Here is a 17,963-nt window from a genome sequence, read left to right on the forward strand (position 1 = left end):
TGTCTTTATTTCAGGAATCTGAGAATTCAAGTTCCCTGTGCTCGCCATCTAACTCCATAAACTACGAATCCCTCTTTGGTCCCTGACAAATAATCCCCAGACACGGGAGGAGAACAACAACTGGAATCCATTGTGTATATAAGTCACTGTTTTCCTTCCTTGAGTTTAAAGTTTTTCGGTTCATCCAGCAAATAGTGCATACAGAGTCATTGTGAGTCATTGTCCTTCCTTTGCAGGCATAGCCTGCAGACTCAGCATTTGTCCATCCATGAGAACTGGTGACAACATCCTGGAAAAAATGTATTGTCCATGGCCCCAAAACAATTGTGAAATTTACAATTCTGGAATAGATTACAATTTCAGTTTTCAAAGTCCAGCACACAATGACATCACAGAATTCCACCTCTAGTAACAGTGGAGGTTGATTTCCAGTTGGTTCTTGAAACTTCTATGCAAAGTCCATCCCCTTTTTTTTCAATGACAGAGTTGTAATACTGTGGACCACCTAATAGATGGCGCCCTACGAACAGCAGGTAAACCTAAAACAGCTTTACAGTGAAAAAATGTACCGATTATGTATGTATGGAAAACAATACTTAATAGTTTGTCTGTGGCTTGTATCGGCTTAAAGTCACATGCTTTGCATATAATGACATCTAGTAACTTGTTAGGAGTATTACATCTTGTTTTTGTTCAATTTAAAAAAGGGTGCCAACACGGGTGTTCCTGTCACACTATCACTAACCTATGTGTGTAAAGGAACCCAAAATGCTTCCCAAGTCCACATCTTCAGATTGTTGTTTTTCCGACATGCTGCTCGTGTACCTGTGAATGTAGCTGTGTTTTGTACGAGCCTCAGTTTCAATGTGGGGAGGCTGGATAGGTGCATACGACTAAATAGATACAAGCTATAGAAAGACTTTTACTAAGTAAGTAATGTTTGTCTTTTGAGGCTTGCTGAAGGTACAGTTGAAAACAAATGCTTTAAAACTGCCTGGCCCATCTGGAAATCTAGACTTATTTATTGTTTAAAGCGCTGACCTAGCACGAGAGCAGCAGAGTGGTGTACACATTGTGGGTAGCCGACATTTGGACTGGCCTCTTGCCTATAACACTCTTGCCTGCGTAACCAAAAACAGTACTGTGTGAACATGTGCACTTAACTCCATGATGCTGCTTTACAAAAAGAATCTAATGGAACATTTGTGATAAAAACTAAAGTCACCCCAGTGCTATGTGTGAAGTGTGCCACGGGGATGAACAGAAGAGATTCTTGTGCCAATTGAAGCAGTCTTGAATACAATTAACAATCCATCTTGCGATGGTGGATTTAGTTACTGGGTGTGGTTACAAAGGAAACAAAGAATTGGCTTGTTTTATACAGTTTATTGTTTCAACTAAGGCTGAGCATTACTGCTCTCCAAACAGATTGTGTGACTGGCTCTGACACCCCTATTCTGAGGATTGGGTAAGCAAGCTGTTAATTCTATATATTGAGTGACAAGAAATGTTAAAATGGGCGATGGGAGTGTTCTTAAAACCACTTTATGCTTGTCCTTAGTAAAAAAGGGTTTCAGGGAAGCTCATTTATCTGACAGACTTGACTTCAACAAGGAAGGCTACCTTGTAAATTGGTCTTTGAAGAACCGTATTTAGATTGCAGCCAGTTGGGGGTAGGTGAGGGGCTGAGCGACTGGTGAGTAAGTAGGTTTCATCCCCTCCATAAATGCCTTGATTACAGGGCACTTACCATGATAACATCTTGTGATGAGGTGTTAACAGTTCAAGTGCTGCTAAATATACTTTGAGTGAATTGTAAAATAAATCAGAGTCAAAGGAAAAAAGTAACTATTTCTGCCGATGAGCAGTGAATGGGAGTTATGCGCTTCTTTGAGCACCAAATGATTAAAAAAACTTGGACTTTTTAAAGTAGCAGTGTTCTGTTTCCTTACATCCCACAAGATGTTCATACATCATGGCAGCAAGTATCTGTGACCAAACTGACTTCAGGAGCCAGGCTGCCAAGTTTGAATTGTGTGTACTTGGGTGAGTTATCAGTGAATACTGTTAGATGTGCCGAATCTAGCAATGTCGTCACTGCTTCCCTGGAGGGAAGCTTCTCTTATGTGGCCAGGGAAAGGCAGAAGCTACCTGACTGACCCTGCGGGTGACCTCTGCAAGAGCACCACGCGGGGGAGGACAAACTCCAGTAAGGAGAGGTGGAATGTTAGACCAGAATAATTCTTTGCCTGGATTCCTTGATGACAAGTATTTGTCTTTTCCACATTCCTGTATGGCAAATTGTGGTGTAGGTAAAGAATCTCCAATACTTACTGGTCACCAACCCTATGTGAATGTCTCCCCCTTTACCACTAAGACGATAAACAGGGATAGACAGTAAACGCTGGAGTTCATATACCTCTCCCTTTAACAACATTAAAACCAACAGACTTATGTACTCCCCCTTCCCCTTTTTACAACACTGAGACGAGGAAGAGGGACAGAGTAATCAAGATCGCCAAGTGGGAAAAACCAACACTGCGGTCTAGTCATTGGAAAGTTTGAAAGGTGCTGGCACATTCAAAAGCAGAACACCCAAGCAGAATGAGAGTCTCGAGCCTCCCACTGCTGGTTGGGACATGGGAGGAAATGAAGCCGTCTTAAGCTAGGAGATGGGAGAAGACGTCGTCCAGAGAGGTCAGACTGAGAAGTGTTTGCCGTGCTGGTAAGAGGAGCAGCAGGAACCACCGAACGAAGGAGAAGGCAAGGCGGGAACTGAGAGGCCGACAAAACGTGCTCCCAGTTAGCAGACAGACCGCAGATGAACAAGAGACGTTGAAGCTACCAAAGACAACCAGTAAGCCCAGAGAAGAACAGGATAAAGGGGCGCTTCAAGCTGAATACCGCATACCAGTATACCGCGAACAGAAACCCTTACAGGGGAATTGAGGACATTAAGCTCAAGTGGAGAAGGGTCAGTGGTCCGAAATATAAGAAATATCATTACCTGGATGCAAAACCGAGCAAGGGCAAATGAAAGTAAACCTAGCATTTCGAGGCAAATATTAAGCAGACTTAAAAAGCCCTGGCAAGACAGTAAACCAGGCACACAGAGGGTCTGCGACTCACACCCAAGTCAAGTAGCAGAAAGCCCTGGCAGGAGAGTAAACCAGGCACTCAGCGAGTCTGGTACTCGTACCAAAATAGCAAAATGAAAACCCTGGCAGGAGAGTAAACCAGGGATTGAAGAGTCAGGGGAAAGAAACAGCCCCTCCCAGATATTAAACAAAGCTGAAAGAATAGGGGAAGAGACCACCCCCCATTTTGTTTGTGAATCACAAGGGTAGAGTCATACCCCTTTTCTGTAAAGGATATCAGAGGTTGCGAAGAAAGAACTGTGATATATTTTTTTAAACAGGGAAAATCCAAGGAAATAACCATCCTCCTTGGAAACTGTGATAGATATATATGAGTGACTGATGTAAACAGAGAAAAGCCAAGTTGAGAATCAACCTCCTTGAATCTGTGGAATATAAATAAGGGACATTGTGAAAATCCAGAAAAAGACAGTGTCATGGGAATGAAGATACATTCAAGGGTAAAAGCCAACCTTGTTGGGATTGTAAAATATTAGAAACTGCCATTTGGATAACAAGAGAAATCCTAGGGGAAGTGCAGAGCTCTTTTTCAAAGGAACTTTATCTCCTTTTCTTCACTTTAAGATACTTTATGTTTGAAACCTCGGAAGTTCAGCTAACAGACATTCACATTTCACATTATATTGAGTTTAGTGTGTGAGGATCAGCTTAGGATTTTTGGACACAGGTCGTATTTACATCCCGACACACACATTCATTAGTTGTGTTGAGGCAGGGAACCCTTCATAGAGATCGGGATAGATAGGACTTCCCCAACCCCTCTCTTTATTTTGATAATAAAAGCCTTCTTTCAACCTGAGACTTGTTACTGTGTCTGAGTCTTACTCATGATCCCTCACAGATAGTAGGTTAGAAACTCAGAAAAGCTGGATTGGTGGGTACACTGACATGCTTCAGAGGTGAGGGTACAAGTGCTATCCGACGCAATGACAATCATCAGAGTCATATGTAGCTGAAGTAGTATGTGAATCACCTTGTGAAGTGATGGGTCAGGGGTGGAGGGATATGCAAATATCCCTTATTAGTTTGTCCACTGTCTGTTGCCTGGTGACCCATGTTGTGGGTCCCTGGATGCGAACACTGGGCATTTTCCATTTTATGCTATTGCAAAAAGCTCTTTTGATGGATGCATCCAGGTTGTGAAAATCTTTATAAGTATGCTTGTGCAAGTTCCCATTCAGATTCTTGTGCCAGAACTCTGCTCAAGTTGTCTGCAAGGCAATTGTGCTTCCCTCGTATACATTGAGATCGGATGAATATTCTTCTGTTGACGCACCCGTACCATTTGTGTTGTGTCAGCAGAACAGTGCTTTTGAATGTGAGCTCCCCTTTTCTGATGTAAAACAGGCCTGTGGTATTGTCCGATTACATAAGCATGCTTCTGTTTATGCCATCTTGGGCTATCTTGATTACTTAGCTTTCCAACACACATATGTGCTTAGATGCCTGCTCTTCTGTCTATCTGCCCTGTGAGCTCTCAGAGATGTGTCCCACCCCAAAACTCGCCTGTGGTGGGCCTGCAGTAATAGTTATCTGCACTGCGGACCGACAAAGCGTCGACCTCATAACATAGACTCTCCATCAGTGCAGCTCTTGTACCACCCTTCTGCAACACCACCAATAGATCGCCTCATCATCCAGATACCCGTGACCATTGGATCGTGAGCCACTGTTGGAATGGACGCATGTTGAAACGTGCTTGGGAGATGATGGAAATGCACAATGCCAACAACCACAGTAGTTTTAGGACCTGCCTGATTATTACTGGGCCACCAACTTCTTAACAGTGGAGCTGGGCCAAAAAAGCCTGTACTCTAGAGAGTGGTACATCTTGGCTTTGGCGTCCAAACTGGCTACTAGGAATAGTTGGTCCAGCTTCAAATAAGGATTTATGTGGGTTTGTTGAATGGAAATCTGAGTTGATGGAGAAGATCGATGGCTACTGGGTGTTTTCGTAGCACATTGCTGCACTCTGTCCTGTGATTAGCCATTCATCATGAGGGTAACACTGGTATGTTTTGGCAAGACACATGTGCCATCACCACCACAAGCACTTTTGCAACACTGATGCACTGGCGTTCATGTAAGCCAAAACACTTAGTACCTTGAACTGGAAATGTTAGGTTGTCCACCTTGAAACGCAAATACTTGCAGTGGTCTGGAAATATTGAAATATGAAACCATTCATCTTTCATATCCAGTTTTTACACATAATCCCCCTTTTTTGGAAGTGGAATTACATCTTTGAGGGAAATCATTCTGAACCTTTGCAGATGTTTTTTTCGCTGCCCAGTGGTCCATTTTAGGCATGTTTATTTGGCCCTTTTTTGCTATTAGCAAATACAGAGAGTAAATACGTGTGTTTAACTGACTGCCTGGTGCAGGCTCGATTGCTCAATTTTGAAGCAGTGCCACAACTTCTATTTGTAATAGAAGATGATGATGAGGATCTTGCAGCAACATTCTGGATCTTGGCGAAGTTGCAAGGCCTATCTTGCAGATGCACTTCATCCCATTCCCTTAGTGTGCTCAATACCCGCTTGTTGAATGTAATCCACTACATTGTGTGGGCATATTACGTCAATCTTCCCTCACCTGGGCAACATCGGAGGGGATTTGTACTTTGAAGTCACTGCTTTGAGGCAGTGGCTGCCCCTCTTGGAGTTTGCGCTCTTCCTATTGCACAGCCACTGGGCTGTTAGCGCTGTGTTGTGTTGTAGGTATAGGGTTGTGGTCCTACGCTGGAGAATCATTTGCAGCTTGCAGGATGGTTAAACTGCCCTGGACATTGCTTATAGGACTGGGTACTTGAGGTGCAATGGCTAGAGGCTGCTCCACACAGTTGACATGGCTTCCCAGTAATCTGGCCTAATTGTGTTAGGTTCTTTTCTTCCCTAAAGCTTTGACCAATGTACTGCCAAACTGTAAAGAGTCCTCCACTGCTTTATTCAATATATTTGCGTGGGTCTCATGTTTAATTCCAAGCATGCCTCTTGATAACAATGGCCCCTAGAACCTGACACACTGCGGTTTCCACTGCATCAAGGGCATTCTTGATGACTGCATTTGCATTCTTCTTTCCTTCCAGAAGAATCTTTTGGGAGGCTTGCTGAAGTGCATCAGGTAGACCTTTACCCAAGGCCTCCATGTCATTCCACTTGGCCAGATTGTACAGTGGCATTAACGCTCTGGCATTGGTGATGCAGACAGAATAAGCCAATGAAGAGCCCACTCCTCCCAAAGGAATTGATCCTTTCACTCTGCCTAGCTGGAGGGTTCTCAGTTGTTGAGAGTGGAGTGCTGCTCCACTTATGGGGAGTAGTAATCACCAAAGACTGTAAAATAGGTTAGCCTCTGTATGTACAAGGGATCAGAGGGATTAATCACTACAGGAGTATGCAGAGAGAGAGCAATGCATTCTGTGATGGATTTCAACAAGCGTATGCAATGGGAGACCCGTTTCCTCCCTTCCAGGTCATCTTCAATAAAGTCAACATCCTTGTCGGACACCCGTGCCCTAATACGAAACCTAGCCGCCAGTAGTAGGTTCAGTAAGGCAGTGTTCTGAAACTGATACTCTTTTGGAGAGGCTGTTTGTTTGGGGTGTGGGGGTGAGCTCATCTGGGTAAACCATAGGGTAGTCCAAAGGAATGACAATATTTTCTTCCTCTGGAGGGTGGTACTCCCGATCATACTCAAAGTCCCCTGGGTCTTGGTAGTTTTGATCCTGTCTCTCTGAAAGGGAGCCTGCCTGTGTACTAGCCTTCTTGTGTTGATGTACATCAATAGTCATTGTGTTTTACGTCTTTCTGTAACCTGTGCGCACTGTCCTCTAGAAAGGAGACAACCTTAGCCATATCTTCAAGTTCCCAATCGCATTTCTGCATGGAAGAGATAAGGTATGAGCCCCTCTTCGGTCTGGGTCTAGAGTGGGGTAGATATTTGAATCTTAGGAGCTCCCCTTTCCTGCCCAATTGCGTTTCCCTTAACAATGCATGGCCCTGGTCAGACTGTTGTTTTTAAGAGTCAAACCAGAACGTTTGGTGCTCACCTTGGAGCAGGTGCCCTCAGTCTTTAACCTGCGTTTGTGGTTGTGTGTATGTGCAGTCTCTTGGACGCCAGGGTTCTTTGAGGTGCAACTCGACAACAGGCCTTTGGAGCTAGGGGCTGATGTAAGGTTTTTCCTCTGGCACCTAATCCTGTGCCTCTTCAGGGCTAGTATCAATCCCAAGGCTAGATTTCTCAGCTTCGAGAGCCTCCGCTGAGACATTGGTCCCACCTTGAGCCTTCTCGGCCTGCGTTGCATATGCTGTCCAGCACTTTGTACAGTATTCCTTTGGTATTTTGGGATTAAACTGTTTACACACCCAGTACAGAACTTCAGTTTGGTCTCTTGGGAAGCAGTTGCACAGTGGGCACCCGTCACGAGAGAACTTCAAGTTGCACCCCAGACAGAATTTAAAGCAGTGTTTCTATATGGGTGGATCGAGGATGAGCGGGCTGTAGGAAACGCGAGCAAAGGGAATAGCAGCATTCTACAAATGCCTATCAGGAACTGTAAAAATATGAATCCTCTCTCCCTACTGTGTACCTGATGGCAGTAGTCAGAAGATTCTGCTTCTAGAGCCTTCGCTCATTTGATGTCATATCAATTTATGTTCGGCTTCGAACAATGCAGTGGCATAGTGGACAATGAAATGAATCTCTGCTATGTGCACATGCGGCCAATCAATGGCGGGAAAAAGAATATTGCAGCATGTCGACACATGAAGGTGCATGGGCCTCTGAACATGTAGGCTATGGATAGGGTGTATTGAATAATGCCAAGTGGGTATGCAAATAAGCTGTATAGAAAGCATGCATTTCTGATGCTCCGGAAAACTATCTTTGTCTTATAGGGAAGCACTATTTTATACACAGACAGACGAGCAGAACCAACAGGCCAAAGCCTAAATGACCCGTAGCATATTGGATGACTTCTGCCATTGGCCTGAGAAATTCACGGAATTGATCCCTTTCACCTTACCATTCTGCCTTGATAAAGACCCTCCGGGGTTGAAACACGTGTCGGCTGACCTTCTCTTTGCAGGCAATGTGTCTAGACTATGTTTCAATGTAAATGAAAACACACTTGTAAAAACCACAGCTTAAAACGCGTAAAGATCCTTTTAACTCAAAGGGTCCTAATATTCTTCTTAGAAGGTAACCAGGACGTCTCGATAAACTTCTTTCTCAAGAGGTATTGGATTTACCTCTTCCAACCTGTGATCTTGCAGAACCTGATGGAGTCCAAGCAAACTACTCACTGAGCTCAGCACAGGAGTGTTCATTACCTAGAACCCAACCTTCTTCTCTACCTATTTTATACACAAGTGTATTTTTAGGGATATCTACCGGGTAGCGCTGTGGCATGTGTGTCCTGTTAGCTGAAATGGCTGCTCTATGATAATCGTAGTGGTCGTAAAACGCACAGACTCGTTTGTGTACAGGCAAATTGTGGCCCTGGTGGCAGCCAGAAAGTGGTATTTCGGGTGAAAAGGAAACTGGGCAAAGGAGAGCAGGAATGGGACGAGTGAGAAAAATCAAGGAGACAAACATTTACAGACTTAACTTACAACATGTAAGGAAATGAAAATAAAGGTGAGAGATTGTGATGGTTGGGTTAAATGTATAGTATCTTTTCTGTTTTGACCAGAAGAAAATGTAATCATAGAAGGGACAAGAGCTTGGCGAGCAAAGCTTCCATGAAGGCCATTACTTGTGTGGTGGTGGTATATTATATACATACACACACAACTTTAGCTAAGGCTACATCAAACTTTAGATGCTTGGCATTCAACTGATCTGGACAAATCAGAACACTCATCATTCTAATTAAAAAGACTGCTGTTAAAACAATGTTTGGGGGAGATTTCCTTGAAGGAAGAAGAATCAGGTTTTAGCTCACTATATAGTGAGATTGCTTGCTTCGATTGTTGAGACTTCTGGGAAGAATCTCAGACTTGGGCAAAGTAGTTCAAGGCACAAAACATTGTGTAAAGTGTATCAGGCAAACATGAGGTAACACACACAATCTGCCATTGCGCTCCAACACATACACCCCCCTTCTTATTGGGTTATGTGCAGAACGGCTGGAGAGACAAGACAAATTGCAAAATGAAAAACATTTTGAAAATGCACAAAAAACAGACAAAGCCTCAATAGTTCCCTGTCCCCATATTCATGCCCACTAAGGAGTGGAAAAAATGAAAAATCTGCTAAATGGACAATATTCTGCAGAACACTAAAATATCTGCAGCCGCCACACATGGACACAACCCTAATCAGTCATGTGAACCAGACAGAGGCCAAAAGGAACTGACAAACCTTCCAAGAAATGACAAATACTGCGTAAAACACATACGCTTCTGCGCATCCCTCTGCATGGTGTAGTGCACAGTACACGCACAGTAGGGCCAAAGGGACAACACTAAAAGCAACACATTCTGCAGACTGAAGAATATTCTGCCATAGGCATTTAAGTACTGGCAACCAACAAGATGCAGTGGAGCCACCATACGTGTTAGTAGGGTAGAATGGATACAATGAATTCAAAAACAATATATATTCAGCAAAATACATAAGAGGTGCTTCAAACACTGTCAACACAAATCATACAATACTATCTTTAAAAACAGAAATCAGTGTGAAAAGAATCCCCCTTTTTAAATAGCTAGTCAATAATTAAGATCAGACCATGCATATATTTACAAGATATTCTAACAATATACCAAGAAGCATAGCAACCATACGATACATTCTAAAAATATACATTTCAATTGCAACAGTCTGACGTTAAATTAACATTCAAAATATATACACATCCACTTACAGACAGTAATATTCCACAAAAACATGCACTCTTGTGACCAACAATGACATGCTAATTGCAAAGAAGCACACGTACAATAGCAATATGCAAACACAACTCGATTAACACTTTTCCCATAAACAACAATCCAACGGTGTGTTCAGTTTGCAAAAATGTTGATTTCATTTTAAGTCTAGGGTTTAAAACAGATTAAACACCAACACGGTCTTTTCCAGTGTTGGCACGTTAACCTTTTATAGTTTGCCCGTTTAAAAGTAAACTCCCTACTCCTAGTGAGTTCTCCATCGGCTGTCCCATTTACCAAAGGAATGAACATATCCACACAGACTGCAGCTACATTTTGCTTTTCATCATTCATAACAGCGGACACCCCACCCCTTCAACAATATTTTTGCGACACAACAGGGCACAAGCCAGTCATACCTGTTGTATATGGTGAAAGGTTGAAGTTGAAATGCCATAAGAAAGTGCCTGCACGGTTTCCTGGTCATTTCTCTGATAAGCAAAGCAATTGTAAAATAATGTAGAAGCTCTTGTTGCCACATGATACCGGTAGTGCCTCTCTGGCATAAACACGCTGTTTGCGACTTAACACAGCACATTATTTCACTCTCCCAGAGAAGTTTACATTAAGGAACATTTAGGCACATTCCATACAATCTCTGAACTTGCACACATTGTTAATGGAGGCTTATGTAGCCTATGGACACCTGAGCCGCGTAGGTGAGATTTGACAATTGGCCAACACTCAAGAAAGAATTCCTCCAGTATGTTGATTCTAGCAGGAGAGAGAAGACGAGATTTCTTGGCTTCTGGATAGTGCCGAATAGTATTAACTCCCCACATACTCCATACTTAACATTTCATATGTAACAGCACATTTGGCCTATTTGCGTATTCGCATGGACCACTGTAAAGGCTATTTAGCCGTTACTGGCGCTACAGCAGTAGTCTACTCCATATAAATTGAAGTAGACAAGAGACACTTTGGAATTGTTACATGTTTTATTATCAAACAGTATCTTCACTTAAATAGAAGGACCATTGTCAATGCTTTTGACTTCAGGGACCATTTGAATCAATTACATTGGCCGATATCGGGTTTGATACCTGTCGAACTGCTTCAGGAGAAGTACTGGGGAGCATCAGACTTTTTCAGCGTAAGGGCCCTATATAATATTTATGAGAGAAAGAGGTGGTTGAACAAACCAATCTTTTAGAATAATGTTTTCAAAGTCTTGCTTACTGTACAGCTTCCTACTTCCCGTTATGCTTTGACGCAGTGAGCCGTGCGTTTCCATGCGGACAGATGAAACACAATCCTGTGGATTGTTTATCATGGAGGGCCAGTCTGGAAAAAAGGCAGTTCAAGCATCTACGGAATGCTGGACAGTTTCCTGTATTGTAGAGGCCTGCGCAATTCCAGAACACCCCTACATCCTATGTTAGACATGCAATTAGAGCTAAAACATCCTCATTCTCCAATGAAAGACACCACACATTAACATCAGGCTGTAACCTGGGGTTCTCACCAAATTAATATTTGTAGAGAATATTCTCTGGACACCAGCACCCCACCTAGTTCTTAATTTGTATGTGCCAAGGCCATGCTGATGAATATGTACGAATATGCATCATGGCCTCTGCCTCTCCTTAAATTGTAGGCTTGTGACTCTTCCCATTTGTATGAATGAAGGGACTCGTGCCACAAAATAATTGAAAGTTACTGTGGTAACTTACTGTATTCTTAGTCCTTCAGTCATTCAGCTCCCCCCATGTTTTTGTCTGGAATGGCTTTCCTGCCCCTCTCCATCTTCAGCCAGATCTAAAATTCCAGAAGCTTCTAAAGACCTTCTTCTCCTCTTCCTTCTCTTCCTTCTCCCTCCCCCTCCTTTGCTAATACCTCCTGCCCCGATGTCTGGTTGCCGGTTTCCCTCATGAGCCTTACGGGGTCCAGGCCATACACGACCAGACTCCCCGTTTCCCCCACCAGCACTTGCCCTCGGGCACCTTTCCCTGACTAGCTTACCGAGTCTGGATCATCCTCCTCCATCCCACTAGCTGACCCGCGCCCTTTTTTCTTTCCCTGAGCCCATCACACAAGCTCCCTCTCTCCTGCACTACTCCCCCTTCCCCTCCACTTGCACCTCTTTATACTGCACTTGCACGATCCGAATGTCACAAGGCCTAGTAGGACCGTTACTGTTATTTTCTATTCTCAGTCAACTGCTGCCCCTTTTCTGTCTTGTGGCACCTGGAAACACTTTCTGTTGTATAGGCGCCATATAAAATCATTAAATAAAATGTACATATTAGTATTTGCACTAATGGCTACATAAAGGAGAACAAGATGACCAGAGCTAGGAACCTGCTAAATGGACCAAGTCACGGAGTGGTTGGGGTCACCCACTCAGTTTTCTATGAGTCTCATGGAAGGAATGTGTATGATTCTGGGGTCTATGAAAACTGCAGCTATTACTGTAAACAAACTTTATATTTCTGATGGATAATACTACCACTACATATTCTTCACTGCTCTCCCCTCACCACAATTACTACTGGATGGTCCATGCTTTTTCAATGGGTGAAAATATCTGAACAGAAGGTGCAGGAATGGAGGGTGACAATATAGATCTTCCAGTGGAACCCTTTGCCGCAGTGATGCACACTGTCCTAGGAATGCAAAGGACCTGCAACACTGCTAGATAGTAAATCTGAGGCTTTCAATATTTCAATAAATACTCTGCAGAGGAAATAAAGTACCATCAAAAATGGTTGGAGGTTAATTAACAGTCGACTTTTGCACACACTCTCACACATATGTTTTCACATAAACCAGAATGCACAGGTTAGACCAAGGTTTGCTTAAATTCCGGCTCTTCCATTCCATCCTTTTACCATTCGCTCGAATATCCCTGGCCTCACCTTTAGCATGGAAGGTCCAGTCCTTACGGTTGAACTCCTGTAGCTGTATTCTGTTCTGCTGGCCAAGCCGGCACACCTCTTTGTAAAATTGCTGCTCAATGTGAGTATATGCTGCAGGGATTGCGCCGGCTAAGCCTTTTGCACCAAAGAAGCCATTCACTTCTGGGGAGGCTAATAGAATCTGATATTGGGCTCGGGTCCCCAAGACGAGGTCCATGTAGGCCTTTGTGAGGTTGAAGTACCCTGTCGTGAGACTCACTCTTGATCCACTTTCTGCTTCAGTTAGTAGTGTTTCTGTGACCAGTTCATCTATTTCGATTCCGAAAGGCTTCATTTGTATAAGAGGGTAGACCCAAGTGTCTGGCTCAATTCTCTGTTTTCCATCTCCAAGAGGAGTGCCCTCTGGCTCAAAGCCTTGCCTGTGGTGTAGGAGTTGCTGCCGCACTCTTGCAGAATTCACCACCTCCATTAGTCTTTGGTTTGCAACTTTGCAGTATTCCTCTTTGTTCCCTAGGACAACAGAAAAATCAACCATCTGACCTTATTCTGGAGTGCAATGGAACAGCGAAAAGCCAAAACAAAGAGAACAAATAATGAGAACAGAGATGGTAACACAGAATATCAATAGTATTGCTCTTCTGCTACAACACAGTAGAGACTTGCTAGAGTCTTATTTAGTTTGTCACATTAGCAAAATAAATAAATCAGTTGACTTGTGCCAGTGCAACCATTGTGCCTTGTGTAAAGAGGTAATGCTGAAAGAGTAGAAATATATAGTGCAGAGAACTAATTTGCATATGTTGCAAACAGCACCACAATCTGAATAGACGAAAAACTTTAAAACAGTACAAAAAGTTACAAGTATAATCAACTGCTGCAAAAGCCGTAAACAAAATAAGGAAAATGTTACTTACCTGTAAAAGTATTTTTGCAGCATGGCAGTTTTTGAATAACATGGTTTGCATATGCCTTCATCTAGTGGTTTGATGCAGAAGTTAAAAGCTATTTTTTTCAAAGATGACTGGACCAGTTCACATAGATGCAGATACATTCAGATGCAGGCGGACATACCAATTTGGGAACCTTTCTTTAACGCACCAAGGATAACATTTGGCATATTGCAATTTCCTTATCTTTCAGGCTCTAAGGTCCACTCAGAAGATGAGGAGGGCTGTGCAAATGGTGTCCATCTGTACATTTCACACCAAAAAGGAAAGTGCTTTTTTGGCCAATTATCTTAGTTACTATGCCATTTCTGGATGCAGTAGCTCAGTTTCCTTGTTTTGAAAATAATAAGCCTGATTCTCCATTCCTAGAGCAGTTTTAAAATGATCAGTTCAATTTCCTATAGCTTAGTTTTATCCGGCTATCAGTTACATTTTCCTCGTTTTATTAGCCCATTAGTTCCATTTTCATGTCCCACAAAGCACAGTTGAACTGGTCCATCTAAACCAGTGTCATTTGTGCATGAGGACTGTGTGCTATGCAGGGTCTTCCGTTACCTTTGCTGTAACCTACTCTAAATGATATTAGTTTCAAGCACCACTTGCACTCCAACTTTCATTTCCACGGTTTGGTTGTCCCAGCCCTTTGAATGGTTTGTGAAGTCCATACTCCTCCCGAAGGTAGTTCAATGGATCGCCTGATCTAAACAGCCTACATGTGACCCCCAGACCCTTACATTTTTACCTTATGAACCATTTTTCCTACCTTTGTGCTGGACTATGCTTACCTCAGCTAATGTATTGATTCCACTGCCAGGGTTACATTTCACAATCACTGGGCTAGGGCTCCTCAATGCATTAAAATAATGGCAGTTTTAAACTAGTAATACACATGTACAAATATATATTTTATGAAGGTGGCACTATTGCTGGTTTCTATTAATAATATTCTCCAGTGTATTTAGTTGGTGGGTCATACACATTACATCACCCCCGTCAAGATGTTTCGCCCTTGTTTTGTGTTTTTCACTGGTTAATATGTTGTTTGATTTCTATTTTACTAATGTGGGGTGTGTTTGTTACATTTGTGAGCAGACCGCCGTTGGAGCTCCCTTTAGGTCCCTGATCAGCGTAAGTTTGAATAGTGCGCCTTGCATCAATTGTGAGTGGGGTAGTTAACCAGGTTTCTTGCAGCGATACAACACTATATTTAGAAATGTTCTCCGACAAGCCATCGTTTTACATGTAGTGTATGTAGTTGCGCGTGCTCCATGTGAGAAAGGTTAGCAATCGTTTAGGGTTGTTGTGTGGTTGTAATGTGGATGACCATAACCAGCTTTTAACTGGTATATCATTCTTCTATTACAACTTCAGAGCAGGCATTCTGCTGGTTCCTTGGTCATCAATATCAATACCAAATTGATCACCTTCTTTGTACCCAAACTCATTATCGTCTATATGACCGTCATGTATATGTAAATCATTGACATGGCTAGGCAACGCTCTATCGTACTTTACCTGTGCAAATTTCTTCTTAATTCCACCATCGTCTTTATACAGCAGTACATTCACTTTCGTGCAATCATATCCAAGTTTGCCTAATTCAATATCAAAGGTCTTAAAAAAATCAATAGCAGCATCCAAATGGAAGTACACAATTGCCGCTGTATATGTTGTATCATATAGTATGTCAACTACTTGAATATCTTCAAACATAACAGTGCAGGGCGGTATCACATAAGGAGAACACAGCAGAATGATTCAGGTAATAGTCAATACTCAAACAAAACAAATTATGTACTTTCAGTGCCCTATTATAGGACCCAATGTTAGATTGTGCATTTCCTTTATGTATTAATTTCTAGAATCTCTTGAGACTTTTGCATCTATGAGCTTGCTATGTCGTTTGGATGTCAAGGTGATTTGAATAATTCGATTAATATGGTCTTTGAGGGCAATATCGTCCAGGTTAAACAATTATTCAATATCTTCGAATAGGTTGTATCCTCTTTTTTTGTCCTGCCCGGTCATGCCCCCTGGTTTGTAATTAGTGACAAAGCAAATATGTTTACCAAGTTCAGGATCTGATTTAAAAAAAAAAAAAAGAGCATATATCTTTAGATGAATTGGTGGTTTCAATGTGTATGGAGAAGCAATAATGCTCAATAGCCCCTTCTAGCCTAGTCTTCTGTGAGGACTTATTTTAATTTCTCGGTTTGGATTTACATTTCAATTTAGTTACTACTACATACTGTCTACTGTGGTAGTCAGTATGGAACTAGAAGAATTTGTCCAGCAATTGGTAAACTAACATGCTCGTGGACTTTGAATGTTCTTTCTTGTGTGAATTTAAGTTGAAAGCCAAGCACTCTTTTTTCCCCCTCTTATAATGTATTCCTTTTAATTCTATTTTAAAGTTTCCATTGATGGCCATTTCTTCTGTACATGGTGCCACTAAGGCAGTTATTAAACATACATTGATGCTGACCATGTGCATCTCTTCATTATTCGTTGCCATCATCATCTCAGGGTCTCTGTTCACATTTAGAGTTAATCTTTGTCACCAGCGTGCATGATTTAGGAATTTGTTTATTAATTTCAGGTCTTCTTTTGGGACTTATCTAAATCCCTTAAATAGCGGTAGAGATATTACAGGCCATATTATTAAGAGGTCTGTTGTTGGTGGGCATAGTTATAATTATGTGCAGCATCAAAAGTATCATTTTCAGATGTGCGTTGTAGGTCCTCACATACTGTGATGTACTTAGGAGGCAATTCCAATGCCTCAAATGGGGTGGCTGAAGAATCCAAAGCAGGGAGATGTGATGTTTGTTATGGATATGTGGAGTGGGGATACAAGGTCTTCTGAGGTATTGCCAGATTACCTTCCATTATGATAGAATTATGTATTGGTAATTGCGGTGTACAAAGAAGACGTATGTGTAACTTCCTGCTTCCATTTTGGACATCAATCGCGTCCCTTACTAGGACTTTATGTTTAGCATTTGTTATATGATCTGCTGAGTTGGTATCGGCTCCATTGCAATCCTGCCTCACAAATATATTTTCTTATGTTCTTTCAGAGTAATGGCCGCCTTAGTTGGTAATTTAGTGAGCGTGTTGCGCAAAATTGTTTTTGCCATCTCCTCAATCCGTTTAGTGCCTAAGCAAGAGAATGAGGAGAAAAATGTGAATCAAATGAGTTGGCTATCTTAGCCCCCACTTCTTCTCTTCGGAAAAAAGTTGGGTGATTTTAGTAGCATGGCAATGTGGCGTTATGGCAGTTGCTGTAGTTCGATGAACTTTCAAACATGTTTACATTACAGGCTTCGAAATGCCCGACGATGAAATGACATGGAACCAATAACTTTGGGTGGACACGTTCTTGGATGTCTTGTATTTGCTGTAGTGCAATGTTTTTCTCTTGCCACATAGTTAATGCCAGTTAATGGTTTACGATTGAAGCCTTCCATGGTCAATGTGTTCAGTGCTTGCTCAGTTGGTGCTTCTAAAACTACAAGATTAGGAAGAGGCAACGTCCACCAGATTATCAAATTGTTCAGACTATGGGTTTATGTCCAAGTCACAGAATAATATTCTAGGCCAAAGTGTAGGGATGTGCTTGCATGGGCACCATTGGCAGCGATAACAAAGATGGCATTGAGGAGGTGGTGGCTCCACCAGTACATCAAGAGCAACCGGCACGTTCAAAGGGGGATTTACCGGTTTGGCCAGATCAATGAAGTAGTTCATCATCTCTTTTGCAGCCATACACTTTATGAGTGTCCCCAACAGCTGTGGTAAAGTGCCTTCCTCTAGCATCACAAGTACACATAAAAAGGGCTCTTTAATGTGGCTTCAGGTTTTGCTGTATTCACTGCTCACCTGCTGAAAGGAGAATACTGCAACCAGAATTACTGGCGGTGTCTTAGGGGCGCCACCTTTGAGCCGATGGCTCCTCTACTAAAGTCTCAGGCAGCGCTGAAGCAATGCTTCAGAGCAGTGCTTCAGCGGCACATCAGGGACACCCGCGCACTCTGTGTGAAAAGCGCCTCTCTATCACGC

General features: G+C 42.5%; 1 protein-coding gene across 1 annotated transcript in view; it reads right to left on the reverse strand.

The window, feature by feature from the left end:
• PGS1 (phosphatidylglycerophosphate synthase 1) overlaps window positions 1–17,963 on the reverse strand; it is a 630,645-nt gene that overhangs the window by 410,611 nt on the left and 202,071 nt on the right. The window contains exon 7 of the mRNA XM_069655241.1: window positions 12,955–13,464. Within this exon, the coding sequence (XP_069511342.1) occupies window positions 12,955–13,464 (510 nt within the window). The remainder of the gene's footprint in view (window positions 1–12,954; window positions 13,465–17,963) is intronic.

The sequence above is a fragment of the Ambystoma mexicanum genome, chromosome 3q, assembly GCF_040938575.1.
Source record: "Ambystoma mexicanum isolate Mex_15411 chromosome 3q, UKY_AmexF1_1, whole genome shotgun sequence".
Lineage (NCBI taxonomy): Eukaryota > Metazoa > Chordata > Amphibia > Caudata > Ambystomatidae > Ambystoma > Ambystoma mexicanum.